Raw genomic sequence first — 15,089 nt, 5'->3', positions numbered from 1 at the left:
TACCATTTTATGCGATAAATAGTCATTGGGAACCTATTCCATCTCCTTATTCCGCATATTCAGTTGAAATCCTAGGAAATTAACATGTTCTATCACCTATGTTTTGGCTACACGGTGGCATAGATTGCTATGGTCACATCGCTGATATTAAGGATTCCCCTGTATATGAGTTACTGACTATGTGGCAAATAGCTATTATGTGCCTATATTCAAATACGGCATTGCCGGCCTAAAATCGTAGGTTATTCACATGCAACTTTTACCTATGGCTAGGTCTTGCCCCCACAGTGTAATAGGTGTCATATCCAAGAATAAGAGACTCTTTATACTACAAGTATACTGATATGACAATATATGGAGATACGGTGCTAGCACCGTTTCACCGCGGTGATACGGTGATACGGTGCTACGGTGCTAACTCCACGCACATAAAAAAGTACTAGATATCTAAATATTTATTACATGTGATAGAACGCAATTCAAAATGCACTTGAGCCAGATCGATTGTTTTAGATCACCAATAGAAAATCCACCCTATAATCAATACTGTAATAAAGCTTCTATTGAAGTTTGTCAGGCTCCGTCGGCCGAGAACTTTCCTATGATAACTTAAAACTCAGACGGGACGAATTATAATTAAACATTTATGATTTTCCAGAAACATGACAATGACACGATTGCATTGATAGGTTTGTTTAGGATAGTAGCTATGGAATTCCCTCTCAATAGATTGAGAGACGCGAAGTGCAATTATATCTCCTGGATTTAATTAAAAGGCAGCATAATGCGAACTATAGTTAACGAATATAAACGTAGTTGTGTGACAATTAGCTGATCAAGTTCTCTTAAAAACTTTTCTGCAAAAATGATAAATATCGGTCTTAATCGGTGCATTTCGATTTTCAAAAATAAGCAGACGACAAATGTTTATTCACGAGACTATGTACATAAAAAATAATCTAGAACTGACTTCAATTCAAATTTGATTAGTTGGCTACATAATTGGTGTAAAACACCATAATTAGTTGTTTAAAGAAGTGGGGACATATCTGAATCGAGATGGCAGGAAAACGGTTGCACACGAACCTTTCGAGCACTGTGTCACTCGAGCCCCAGGACAATGGAATCAGCCCCGTGGGGAGTCGGTCTCGGAACATCATCGAACTGGAGTTAGCGGACATGAACCCGCCGGGATCCCCGGGGACACGGACCGGGAAATTCGCTTATGACGAAACAGAGACGAAAATAGGTGAACTCTCTGGCAGTCACGATAAAGACGCCCATGGGAATAGAAATAAAAGAAAAGCAAAATCGACCTCTTCACAACCAGTATTCGTGATTTCATTTCCAAATAAACCATCCACTCAAGTAAATATTGGCGCAGCGTCGAGCGGAAAAGTGAGTATGCAGCAACAGAATGAGGACGAACCCCGGCAATCGACAGCAGCGTCCATGGTCTCCAACCTCTCGTCGGACGTTGAAATCCCGCTGCCCAACGACAGCCGAATGTCGCAACTTTCGGAGATAACACATACTTCCCTGACACCGGAAGGCCCGTATGAAGAGGAGGTTGACTTCTACTGCGTGGATCACGGGCTGCTTGTCACGGGCAAGGTAAAAAAAAAACTGGATGTTTATAAATGGTAGACAAATGTTATGAATTGGGCCTCCATTATTTAAATTTCTGGAGACGCGCTCTATGATCAGTGAAATAAATTTACGTAATGTATTTATATTCATTTTAAACGTGTCTTTGAGGTCTTATCTTAACGATGTGTTTTTACTTCAAAACAAATCATAATTTGTTGCTTATGAATAACTGATAACTGCTATTATGACCAACCGTTTTAAAACTTTTTATCTTCTCGTCATTCACTGCTTAAACTTTAATTATTTACTATAAACACTCTTGCAAATACAACTATCTTAATTTTCCCTCGTAATGTTTGCTAAAGAGTGTGGTCGAGGCGGAACATGTTGGCTGTCAGCACGTACTTCCGGCACACGAGTGGGCAGAGGCCCAGGCCATGGAGAAGGAGCGCACTAACACGGAGGCCCGTCTGCGACAGTTCGACATGTTTGCAGGTAAGTGTTAGACCACAGTTTATCTTTGTTAATACATTCGCTAACACGGAGGCCCGTCTCCGACAGTTCGACATATTCACTGGTAAGTGTTACACCACACAGTTCACTGTTGATAATGACTGCGTGAACACGGAGGCCCGTCTCCGACATTTCTAAATATTCACTGGTAAGTGTTAAACCACAGCTTACCTTAGAAAATAAATGCGTTTACACGGAGGCCCGTCTCCGACAGTTCGACATATTCACTGGTAAGTATCCCGTCTCCGACAGTTCGACATGTTCACTGGTAAGTATAAGACCACGCAGTGCAGCCTCGATAATGAATTCCCTAACACGGAGGACCGTCACCGAGAGTTTGACATATTTACTGGTAAGTGTAAGACCACGCAGTGCACCCTCGATAATGAATTCGCTAACACGGAGGCCCGTTTCTCACGACGTGTTCTCTGGAATATGCTCACTACACATTTCGCAGCACCAACAGGAAGGGTCGCCTCCGGCAATTCGACGTGTTTGTTTTTAAATATACACCTTGTTTTACTTACAAATAGTTCTTTGTCGGTAATTGATACGTTTATCATACATTGTTTTTTTTTAACAACAACGACTAAAGCCTATTCAGATAAATATTTTTTTTTAGATTACCACCAATAATAACCATTGCAATTTCTTCCAATATTTGCAGGTCGAATGATAGACGAACGAGACGATCTAAAGCACCAGTTATCGAACGACAAAGAGGAAGTCAGCAATCAGTTTCTTGACGTCATGGAGGACGTGATTGCGTTCCTACTATCGAAGCAGAAGCAGTTCATGCGTCAGTTAGACGAGCTACACAACAAACACATAAAGCAGATAGACGGTCAGATAAAACGATGTCAGAAGATCCAAGAGGAAACCAGCGACAGTCTTAAAATACTCGAGGTAAGTCGTCCGGTGAGCGCAATGATTGTCCGGATAGCGCAGTGGTTGTCCGGATATCGCAGTATGTGTCCGGATAGTGCAGTGATTGTTCTGATATCGCAATGTTTGTACGGATAGTTCAGTGGTTGTCCAGATAGCGCAGTGGTTGTCCGGATATCGCAGTGGTCGTTCTGATATCGCAGTGGTTGTCCGGATATCGCAGTGTTTGTTCGGATATCGCAGTGTTTGTTCTGATAGTGCAGTTGTCGTTCGGATAGTTCAGTGGCTGTTCGGATAGCGCAGTGGTTGTCCGGATGGTTCAGTGGCTGTTCTGATACCGCAGTGGTTGTCCGGATAGTGCAGTGGTTGTTCGGATAGTTCAGTGTTTGTTCGGATAGTTCAGTGGTTGTTCGGATAGCGCAGTGGTTGTTCTGATATCGCAGTGGTTGTCCGGATAGCGCAGTGTTTGTTCGGATAGTGCAGTGGTTTGGATAGTTCAGTGGTTTTCGGATAGTTCAGTGGTTGTTCGGATAGTTCAGTGTTTGTTTGGATAGCGCAGTGGTTGTCCGGATAGTGCAGTGGTTGTCCGGATAGTGCAGTGGTTGTTCGGATAGTGCAGTGTTTGTCCGGATAGTGCAGTGGTTGTCCGGATAGCGCAGTGGTTGTCCGGATAGTGCAGTGTTTGTTTGGATATCGCAGTGTTTGTTCGGATAGTTCAGTGGTTGTTCTGATATCGCAGTGGTTGTCCGGATATCGCAGTGTTTGTTCGGATAGTGCAGTGGTTGTTCGGATAGCGCAGTGGTTGTTCGGATAGCGCAGTGGTTGTCCGGATGGCGCATTGGTTGTCCGGATGGCGCAGTGGTTGTCCGGATGGCGCAGTGGTTGTCCGGATGGCGCAGTGGTTGTCCGGATAGCGCAGTGGTTGTTCGGATAGCGCAGTGGTTGTTTGGATATCGCAGTGTTTGTTCGGATATCGCAGTGGTTGTCCGGATGGCGCAGTGGTTGTTCGGATGGTGCAGTGTTTGTCCGGATAGTGCAGTGGTTGTTCGGATGGCGCAGTGGTTGTCCGGATAGTGCAGTGGTTGTCCGGATAGTGCAGTGGTTGTCCGGATGGCGCAGTGGTTGTTTGGATATCGCAGTGGTTGTCCGGATAGTGCAGTGGTTGTCCGGATAGTGCAGTGGTTGTCCGGATAGTGCAGTGGTTGTCCGGATAGTGCAGTGGTTGTCCGGATGGCGCAGTGGTTGTTTGGATATCGCAGTGGTTGTTCGGATGGCGCAGTGGTTGTCCGGATAGTGCAGTGGTTGTCCGGATAGTGCAGTGGTTGTCCGGATGGCGCAGTGGTTGTTCGGATGGCGCAGTGGTTGTCCGGATAGTGCAGTGGTTGTCCGGATAGTGCAGTGGTTGTCCGGATAGTGCAGTGGTTGTCCGGATGGCGCAGTGGTTGTTTGGATATCCCAGTGGTTGTTCGGATGGCGCAGTGGTTGTCCGGATAGTGCAGTGGTTGTCCGGATAGTGCAGTGGTTGTCCGGATGGCGCAGTGGTTGTTCGGATGGCGCAGTGGTTGTCCGGATAGTGCAGTGGTTGTCCGGATGGCGCAGTGGTTGTCCGGATGGCGCAGTGGTTGTTTGGATATCGCAGTGGTTGTTTGGATAGCGCAGTGGTTGTTCGGATGGCGCAGTGGTTGTCCGGATAGTGCAGTGGTTGTCCGGATGGCGCAGTGGTTGTCCGGATGGCGCAGTGGTTGTCCGGATAGCGCAGTGGTTGTTCGGATGGCGCAGTGGTTGTCCGGATAGTGCAGTGGTTGTCCGGATAGTGCAGTGGTTGTCCGGATAGCGCAGTGGTTGTTTGGATATCGCAGTGTTTGTTCGGATAGTGCAGTGGTTGTTCGGATGGCGCAGTGGTTGTCCGGATAGTGCAGTGGTTGTCCGGATGGCGCAGTGGTTGTCCGGATGGCGCAGTGGTTGTCCGGATAGCGCAGTGGTTGTTCGGATAGCGCAGTGGTTGTTTGGATATCGCAGTGTTTGTTCGGATAGCGCAGTGGTTGTTCGGATGGCGCAGTGGTTGTCCGGATAGTGCAGTGGTTGTCCGGATAGTGCAGTGTTTGTTCGGATAGTGCAGTGGTCGTTCTGATATCGCAGTGGTTGTTCTGATATCGCAGTGGTTGTCCGGACAGCGCAGTGGTTGTCTGGATAGTGCAGTGGTTGTCCAGATAGCGTAGTGGTTGTCTGGATAGTGCAGTGGTTGTCAAGATAGCGCAGTGGTTGTCCGGATATCGCAGTGGTTGTCCAGATAGCGCAGTGGTTGTCCGGTTATCGCAGTGGTTGTCCAGATATCGCAGTGATTGTCCGGATAGTGCAGTGGTTGTCCGGATATCGCAGTGGTTGTCTGAATAGTGCAGTGGTTGTCCGGATAGCGCAGTGGTTGTCCGGATATCGCAGTATGTGTCCGGATAGTGCAGTGATTGTTCTGATATCGCAATGTTTGTACGGATAGTTCAGTGGTTGTCCAGATAGCGCAGTGGTTGTCCGGATATCGCAGTGTTTGTTCGGATATCGCAGTGTTTGTTCTGATAGTGCAGTTGTCGTTCGGATAGTTCAGTGGCTGTTCGGATAGCGCAGTGGTTGTCCGGATGGTTCAGTGGCTGTTCTGATACCGCAGTGGTTGTCCGGATAGTGCAGTGGTTGTTCGGATAGTTCAGTGTTTGTTCGGATAGTTCAGTGGTTGTTCGGATAGCGCAGTGGTTGTTCTGATATCGCAGTGGTTGTCCGGATAGCGCAGTGTTTGTTCGGATAGTGCAGTGGTTTGGATAGTTCAGTGGTTTTCGGATAGTTCAGTGGTTGTTCGGATAGTTCAGTGGTTGTTCTGATATCACAGTGGTTGTCCGGATAGCGCAGTGTTTGTTCGGATAGTGCAGTGGTTGTTCGGATAGTTCAGTGTTTGTTCGGATAGTTCAGTGGTTGTTCGGATAGTGCTGTGGTTGTTCTGATATCGCAGTGGTTGTTCTGATGTCGCAGTAATTGTTCGGATAGTGCAGTTGTTGTTCGGATAGATCAGTGTTTGTCCGGATAGTTCAGTGGTTGTTCTGATATCGCAGTGGTTGTCCGGATAGTGCAGTGGTTGTTCTGATATCGCAGTGGTTGTTCGGATAGTTCAGTGGTTGTTCGGATAGTGCAGTGGTTGTCCGGATAGTGCAGTGGTTGTTCTGATAGTGCATTGGTTGTTCTGATATCGCAGTGTTTGTCAGGATAGTGCATTGGTTGTTCTGATATCGCAGTGTTTGTCCGGATAGTGCAGTGGTTGTCAGGATAGTGCAGTGGTTGTCCGGATAGGGCAGTGGTTGTTCGGATAGTGCAGTGGTTGTCCGGATAGTGCAGTGGTTGTCCGGATAGTGCAGTGGTTGTTCGGATAGTGCAGTGGTTGTTCTGATATCGCAGTGTTTGTTCGGATAGTTCAGTGTTTGTCCGGATAGTGCAGTGGTTGTTCGGATAGTGCAGTGTTTGTCCGGATAGTTCAGTGTTTGTCCGGATAGTGCAGTGGTTGTTCGGATAGTGCAGTGTTTGTCCGGATAGTGCATTGGTTGTTCTGATATCGCAGTGTTTGTCCGGATAGTGCAGTGGTTGTCCGGATAGTGCAGTGGTTGTCCGGATAGTGCAGTGGTTGTTCTGATATCGCAGTGGTTGTCCGGATAGTGCAGTGGTTGTCCGGAAAGTGCAGTGGTTGTTCTGATATCGCAGTGGTTGTCCGGATAGTGCAGTGGTTGTCCGGATGGTTCAGTGGTTGTTCTGATACCGCTGTGGTTATCCGGATAGTGCAGTGGTTGTTCTGATATCGCAGTGTTTGTTCTGATATCGTAGTGGTTGTCCGGATAGTGCAGTGGTTGTTCTGATAGCGCATTGGTTGTTCTGATATCGTAGTGGTTGTCCGGATAGTGCAGTGATTGTTCTGATATCGCAGTGTTTGTTCTGATATCGTAGTGGTTGTCCGGATAGTGCAGTGGTTGTTCTGATAGCGCATTGGTTGTTCTGATATCGTAGTGGTTGTCCGGATAGTGCAGTGGTTGTTCTGATATCGCAGTGGTTGTTCTGATATCGCAGTGTTTGTTCTGATAGCGCATTGGTTGTTCGGATAGCGCAGTGGTTGTTCTGATACCGCAGTGGTTGTCCGGATAGTGCAGTGGTTGTTCTGATATCGCAGTGTTTGTCCGGATAGCGCAGTGGTTGTTCTGATATCACAGTGTTTGTCCGGATAGCGCAGTGTTTGTTCTGATAGTGCAGTGGTTGTTCTGATATCGCAGTGTTTGTTCGGATAGTGCAGTGGTTGTTCTGATATCGCAGTGTTTGTCCGGATAGTGCAGTGGTTGTTCTGATATCGCAGTGTTTGTCCGGATAGCGCATTGGTTGTTCGGATAGCGCAGTGGTTGTTCTGATACCGCAGTGGTTGTCCGGATAGTGCAGTGGTTGTTCTGATATCGCAGTGTTTGTCCGGATAGCGCATTGGTTGTTCGGATAGCGCAGTGGTTGTTCTGATATCGCAGTGGTTGTTCGGATAGCGCAGTGGTTGTTCTGATACCGCAGTGGTTGTTCGGATAGCGCAGTGGTTGTTCTGATACCGCAGTGGTTGTCCGGATAGTGCAGTAGTTGTTCTGATATCGCAGTGGTTGTCCGGATAGTGCAGTGGTTGTTCTGATACCGCAGTGGTTGTTCGGATAGCGCAGTGGTTGTTCTGATACCGCAGTGGTTGTTCGGATAGCGCAGTGGTTGTTCTGATACCGCAGTGGTTGTCCGGATAGTGCAGTGGTTGTTCTGATACCGCAGTGGTTGTTCTGATACCGCAGTGGTTGTTCTGATACCGCAGTGGTTGTCCGGATAGTGCAGTAGTTGTTCTGATATCGCAGTGTTTGTCCGGATAGCGCATTGGTTGTTCGGATAGCGCAGTGGACGTCTGATGCCACGAAACCAAAACTTAAACCAATTGGTTGCGGGTCATCATCAAAAAGTCATACTGGAAAAAAAATCGCCAGCATTTTCAATCTCGGATATTTTATAAAGCAAGGGTACCGATACCATTTTCGTTGACAAGGAAACACAACTTGATAATTATTAAAGGCAGAGTTATGGGCTTTTTTGCACATAAGTTAGGAGTATTGTCGTTGATATCATGTGTATTCATTTTCAAATGAATACTCTGAATTAATTAAATAATGGTTATAGGGGCTATAGTTGGTGGAGTTTTTACACATAAAGACAACGACATCAGCGCTATTCGACAATACCTCGACTCTAAAGGAGGAAAAAACTACGTCAGAAATAAAGCAAACATATGTTTAAGGACAGCAACACATTCGGCACATTCTTCATTTAAAATTTAAAGCAATGGACATCACTATAAGTATTTAAGTTTTGAAATGACCTGCCAATGGTAACTGTTTAGTTCCATTTCGAAAATTGAATGGAATTAAAATTTCGTTGTCAATAGCTTCGACCTTGTTCTAAGTAACTGTTTGTACAAATGCCCTTCTTTATGTTGACCTTTCTTCGTGTCAACAGCGGGTCAACCTTCTCTAAATAATGTATTTGTCTTAACCTGCAACCACGGCCTTCGTTGAAAAAAAATTAGATTTCCCTTGATATTTATATATTACCAAGCCTTTATATATTTATATATAAACTTATTATTTTGCCATTGTTACGTAAGTGACAGATGAATAGAACAATTATTTGTGATAGACCATGATCTCAAAAACGGATGGACTTGAAATGCTTTTATCTCATTCATCGCAGACTACCCCCACGTGTACACTGCCAGGAAACACAATAGGAAATACGAGGGTTTACGCCGTAAGCAAATACAGTGGATGAATTCAGAATTGATTTTCCATGGCCAGTCTTCAATGTCAATATTTAATCGCTTGAACAACATGTATCTAATAAAATATGGTCCAATATTAAGAGCATTTAAATGACCGCCTGTACCGTTGGCATTATCTAAAATATTTTCAAATCGCATGAAATTGTTGTTGTTTTTTTCAATAGTCTGTATCTGCCGTTTTTATTATATGTTAATACATAAATTCCATCAGCAGCATCAACAATTACGTTATTTGTTTAAGCTTTCCGATACAAGAAAACAATGGTCTCCATTTAAAACATGTGTATACGGTTGAATCCCGATGGCTCGAACTCACAGGGACCGGCAAAATACCTCGAGCCTCGGAAAATTCGAGTCAAGCGGGAATGCTTACATTCAGTATAAAGAAATCGGTCCTTTACAGCGCAGTTTGAGCCAATGTGAAATTCGAGCCAAGCGAGTTCGATCCAACGGATTTGACTGTATATGAGTTTTAAGCGGGTAAAGAACTAGACGGAAACATGGGAGACAAATTTTACTTGTTTCGTCATCAATTTTGGGGTAAATCAGAAGTCTGGTAGTGTTCTTGAATGGCAAAAATCATCAAACAGTACTCATTCAGAAAGTAGTTCGTATACAACAGTACGTAACCCCCAAAGAAATAGTTCGTATAAAACAGTAACGTATGCAATAAAAGGAGTTCGTGTATTTCAGTACTTACCCCTCCCCTCAACCCCCACCTCACACACCAAAAAAATAAAATAAATAAATACATGTAAATAAATAAATAATAATTATAATAATAATTAAAATAATAATAATAATAATACTAATAATAATAATAATAATAATAATAATAATAATAATAATAATAATATTTTAAATAATGATTTAAATAATAATAATAATAATATATAAATAAAGATAATTAATAATAATAAAAATAATAATAATTTTGTTCGTATTAATTAGGACCAATAACAAAAATCCTACTTCCAGGTATTCAATAGTAACTTTTGCCAAAATGTGTCTCGTATGTATCGGTACTTTACCGCAACAAATAGTTCGTCTTTATCAAGACAATGTTGCATATATATGTGTTAACTCTAAGGAACTTAAAATGCGCTTGTTTCAGGCGAGCGATCCAATATCAGACGAGTTCAAAGTTCTCAAGCGGAAATTGCAGATGAAATGTCCGGTTTACGAGGAGATCCTCCGGCGAGACTTCAACATGGCGATGCGTATCGATTACGAGTTCCGGCAGGATCCCTGGGTGGAGCAGCTCTTCAACAACCTGTCCAGCATCGGTGACGTAATCGCCCGCCCCCGGCCCTCTCAACTTCCGGGCTTCCTCTCCTTTTCAAAAATCGCGGACTACTCTAAGAAAAACGTAGCCAACATGTCTACATGCGAAGCCACAAGCGCCGCTGATGAAAACAGTTGTTGCTTCACGGGGTCGTGTTTCATTCCTGGGGGGCGAATCATTCTAGCCGACTGGAACAACGCGTGTCTTAAACTCTTCAACAACAAGGGCGTCCTCACGCACCGGCTTGATCTGCCCAACAACCCCTGGGACGTGAAGCTACTTCCGGAAAACCGCGTGGTGGTCACGGTCCCTGGGGAGCAGACGGTGCTCATGGTTGAGCACAGTCTAGATAAGGGGATGGAGATCGTGGACTCCTTCCACACGAAGTGTGAGTGCTGGGCCGTGACGCCCATTGAAGGTGGCCGCCTCGCCATGACCTGTGACCCATGGAGCAAACAACCGTACGTCAATGTATACAATCTAAACGGAAAGCTACTTTCGTTTTACAAAAAAGACAGTAATGATAACGCTCTTTTTAGCTACCCGGAACACATCACAACGGACCATCACGAACAGGTTCTCTACATATCCGACTCCCGGAAAGGCTGCGTGGTCGCTCTCACGTTGTCTGGCTGCCTCCTTTTCCGTTACTCCCACAAGAACCTGATGTCACCCGTCGGGATCACCTCCGACTACCAGGGGAACATCTACATCTGCGGTAAAGAGTCGCACAATGTCCACCAGGTGTCGAAATCCGGGGAGCTTATCCGGATACTGTTCGATAAAGTGATCAGCTCGCCTCGGACGATCTGTCTCGAACCGGAAGGGGAGAGGATAGTGGTTACGGGGGTCGGGAACGATAACTGTAATGACTTTGTCATTGCCACACTGGAATAAATGGACTTGTTCCAAAGGAATGCATCGATATATTTGTGAATAGAGTTTGCGTCAATATTCAATAATGGAGAATTCGAGATATTTTAAAATTTAGAGTGTTCCAGAACGGCTTACCATTTACGGCATTTTATGAAGAAATCTCGTCAGTGTTTGTGACGTACAAACGACCTAGGGCCAATTTCTCGAAACTATACTTATGTCTGTTATAACACGATCAAGCTAAGCTCACTGTTTTTGTTCTTCTAAAACTTGTGAAATATTTACTATTTTGGAAGGTTTTTATTGTTTATTGAAGTTATCTGTCTGATAATCAAGAAAAACTCATTTCCATGTATCAATATTAGGTTAAAATAAGAAGTTTTGTTATACAGACAAGCCACTTCAGTCTGTTAGGCTGAAGAAGTTTAGAGAAATCAGGGCCAGATGATTCCATCCAGATCCATTGGAGATTGAACAAGACCATGTAACGAAATGGGCAAAATAATATCAGGGCCTGTATGAAAAATGTGATTTTGCCGATTTTCTGCTGTGACATGCATGTGTGTAAAAGAGTACTAAATTATTCAAATAGTATATAGATCTTTATTCATGAAATAATTATCCTTTAAAGGGTTTGAAAAATCGATACAATTTCTGTCTGTTACACTGTTTGAACATCAATGACGTCATTTGTTGACACCAATTTTTCTTGGAAATCAGAACGCCTACTAACTGATCGGTGTACCGTGAAATCTACTTTAGCTGTTCACTAGATAACTGCTATGAAAGTATAATAGGAGTGGATTTTTGCAGATTAGGATTTCACGAAACGCTGACCAAGTGAAATCAAAATCTCTTTAAATTCCACAAGAGACGAATATCAACGTCCACATCAAAACGTAGCGCTAATATCCTGATTATGAACATAAATGGCCTCCCGCACAAAAACGCAGCGCTAATATCCTGATTATAAACATAAATGGCCTCCCGCACCAAAACGTAGTTTTAATATCCTGATTATAAACATTACTGGCCTTCCGCACCAAACCGCAGCGCTAATATCCTGATTATAATCATAAATTGCCTCCCGCACCAAAACGTAGCGCTAATATCCTGATTATAAACATTACTGGCCTTCCGCACCAAAACGCAGCGCTAATATCCTGATTATAAACATTACTGGTCTCCCGCACCAAAACGCAGCGCTAATATCATGCTTATAAACATTTCTGGTCTCCCGCACCAAAACGCAGCGCTAATATCATGCTTATAAACATTACTGGTCTCCCGCACCAAAACGCAGCGCTAATATCATGCTTATAAACATTACTGGTCTCCCGCACCAAAACGCAGCTCTAATATCCTGGTTATAAACATTACTGGCCTCCCGCACCAAAACGCAGCGCTAATATCCTAGTTATAAACATTACTGGTCTCCCGCACCAAAACGCAGCGCTAATATCCTGGTTATAAACATTACTGGTCTCCCACACCAAAACGCAGCGCTAATATACTGGTTATAAACATTACTGGTCTCCCGCACCAAAACGCAGCGCTAATATCATGCTTATAAACATTACTGGTCTCCCGCACCAAAACGCAGCGCTAATATCCTGGTTGTAAACATTACTGGTCTCCCGCACCAAAACGCAGCTCTAATATCCTGGTTATAAACATAACTGGCCTCCCGCACCAAAACGCAGCGCTAATATCCTGGTTATAAACATTACTGGCCTCCTGCACCAAACCGCAGCGCTAATATCCTGGTTATAAACATTACTGGTCTCCCGCACCAAACCGCAGCGCTAATATCATGCTTATAAACATTACTGGCCCCAGTATCCTGGTCATAAACATTACTGGCCTCAGTATCCTGCTTATAAACATCACTGGCCTCCCGCACCAAAACGCAGCGCTAATATCCTGCTTATAAACATTACTGGCCCCAGTATCCTGGTTATAAACATTACTGGCCTCCCGCACCAAAACACAGTATTTATATATATCCTTATTATTATCATATACATTACCGTTTTATATCACTCAAAAGGCACGTTATTAAACATATCATTAATTTACACTTTCTTAAATGTTGATTTATTTTTACGAAACATGAAACAAATAAACAAAAACAAGATAAATAATTTGCATGTATATTCTTATGCGATGATTCGCGATCCGAACATTCGAAGATGTTGCGTTCATCGGATGATAACAACTTTTGCCGAAAGGCAGTTCATGTAAGGGATGGAAGTTGAGCTGTAAAAATTACATGATAAATTACATTTTAATGACGCACTATTTTTTATTGACGTCATTTTTAAATCGCGCAATGATTCTAGTTATGGTGTGATGATGTGATGTCAAGAGTGATATACAGCCGTATTGCAATATTTGTAATGCATTGCTAGCATATTTATGACTCAGCTGAGGCGTCAATAGTTAACTCTATTATCAAAAGCGAAACAGGCGTTTTCAAACATGAGTTCAATACAAACTTTTGAACTTTTACAAAACAAAAACAATATTGTTCATGTTTTATTCTTTTTTGACATGCAAATTTTTCGCAGATCAAATATATATGAATCGAGCTTACATAAATTATAATCAAAACTTTTGTTAAACACTGTATCCATTTACATAGTTGATGTAATGTTACAATTTTAACTTTAATAAAAACTAGAAGCGCCGCAATGCGACGAAACCAGGTTTTTGTTATGGGCAATCAGAAATTATAGCCAATTAATTAAAGTTATTGGGCGGACACCATTTTTCTATTTTTAGTAACAGGCGACCTTGACCATAGCCCCATCCCATCAAAAGCAATCCCAAGCTAGCTCTGTACATAAGCTACCTACACACCAAGTTTCATCAATATCGGTCAATGCTAACTAAAGTTATTGGGCAGAAACGTTTTTTTTATATTTTAAGTAACAATGACCTTGACCATTTTTCTATTTTAAGTAATAGTGACCTTGACCTTAGCCCCTCTCCACTCAAAAGCAATCCCAAGCTAGCTCTTCACATAAGCAACTTACACACCAAGTTTCATCAATATCGGTCAATGCTAACTAACTAAAAAAATTATTGGGCAGAAACCATTTTTCTATTTTAAGTAACAGTGACCTTGACCTTAGCCCCTCCCCCCTCAATAGCAATCCCAAGCTAGCTCTTCACATAAGCTACCTACACACCAACTTTCGTCAATATCTATCAATCCTAACTTATGTTATTGGGCAGAAACCATTTTTCTATTTTTAGTAACAGGCGACCTTGACCTTAGCCCCACCCCCTCGAAAGCAATCCCAAGCTAACTCTTCACATAAGCTACCTACACACCAAGTTTCATCAAAATCGGTCAATGCTAACTAAAGTTATTGGGCAGAAACGTTTTTTTCTATTTTAAGTAACAATGACCTTGATCATTTTTCTATTTTAAGTAATAGTGACCTTGACCTTAGCCCCTTTCCACTCAAAAGCAATCCCAAGCTAGCTCTTCACATAAGCAACTTACACACCAAGTTTCATCAATATCGGTCAATGCTAACTAACTAAAATTATTGGGCACAAACCATTTTTCTATTTTAAGTAACAGTGACCTTGACCTTAGCCCCTCCCCCCTCAATAGCAATCCCAAGCTAGCTCTTCACATAAGCTACCTACACACCAACTTTCGTCAATATCTATCAATCCTAACTTATGTTATTGGGCAGAAACCATTTTTCTATTTTTAGCAACAGACGACCTTGACCTTAACCCCACCCCCCTCAAAGGCAATCCCAAGCTAGGTCTTTAAATAAGCTACCTACACACCAAGTTTCATCAATATCGGTCAATGCTAACTAAAGTTATTGGGCAGAAACCATTTTTCTATTTTAAGTAACAGTGACCTTGACCATGTTTCTATTTTAAGTAATAGTGACATTGACCTTAGCCCCTCTCCACTCAAAAGCAATCCCAAGCTAGCTCTTCACATAAGCAACTTACACACCAAGTTTCGTCAATATCTATCAATGCTAACTAAAGTTATTGGGCAGAAACCATTTTTATATTTTTAGTAACAGTGACCTT

The 15,089-nt window shown here is 43.1% G+C and overlaps 1 protein-coding gene across 1 annotated transcript; it reads left to right on the top strand.

Moving 5' to 3' along the window:
• The first annotated feature begins 826 nt into the window (after positions 1 to 826).
• LOC128210329 (uncharacterized) lies at positions 827 to 13,705 on the top strand. Its single transcript, XM_052914608.1, has 4 exons — positions 827 to 1,614; positions 1,956 to 2,085; positions 2,771 to 3,009; positions 9,972 to 13,705. Exons 1-4 carry the CDS (start codon positions 1,060 to 1,062, stop codon positions 11,037 to 11,039), a joined length of 1,992 nt encoding a protein of 663 aa, XP_052770568.1. The 5' UTR covers positions 827 to 1,059; the 3' UTR covers positions 11,040 to 13,705.
• Positions 13,706 to 15,089: the final 1,384 nt, after the last annotated feature.

The sequence above is a fragment of the Mya arenaria genome, chromosome 12 (genome assembly GCF_026914265.1).
Source record: "Mya arenaria isolate MELC-2E11 chromosome 12, ASM2691426v1".
NCBI lineage: Eukaryota > Metazoa > Mollusca > Bivalvia > Myida > Myidae > Mya > Mya arenaria.
The sequence above is the reverse complement of the archived record's forward strand: the minus strand, read 5'-3'. Positions and strand labels throughout refer to the sequence as shown.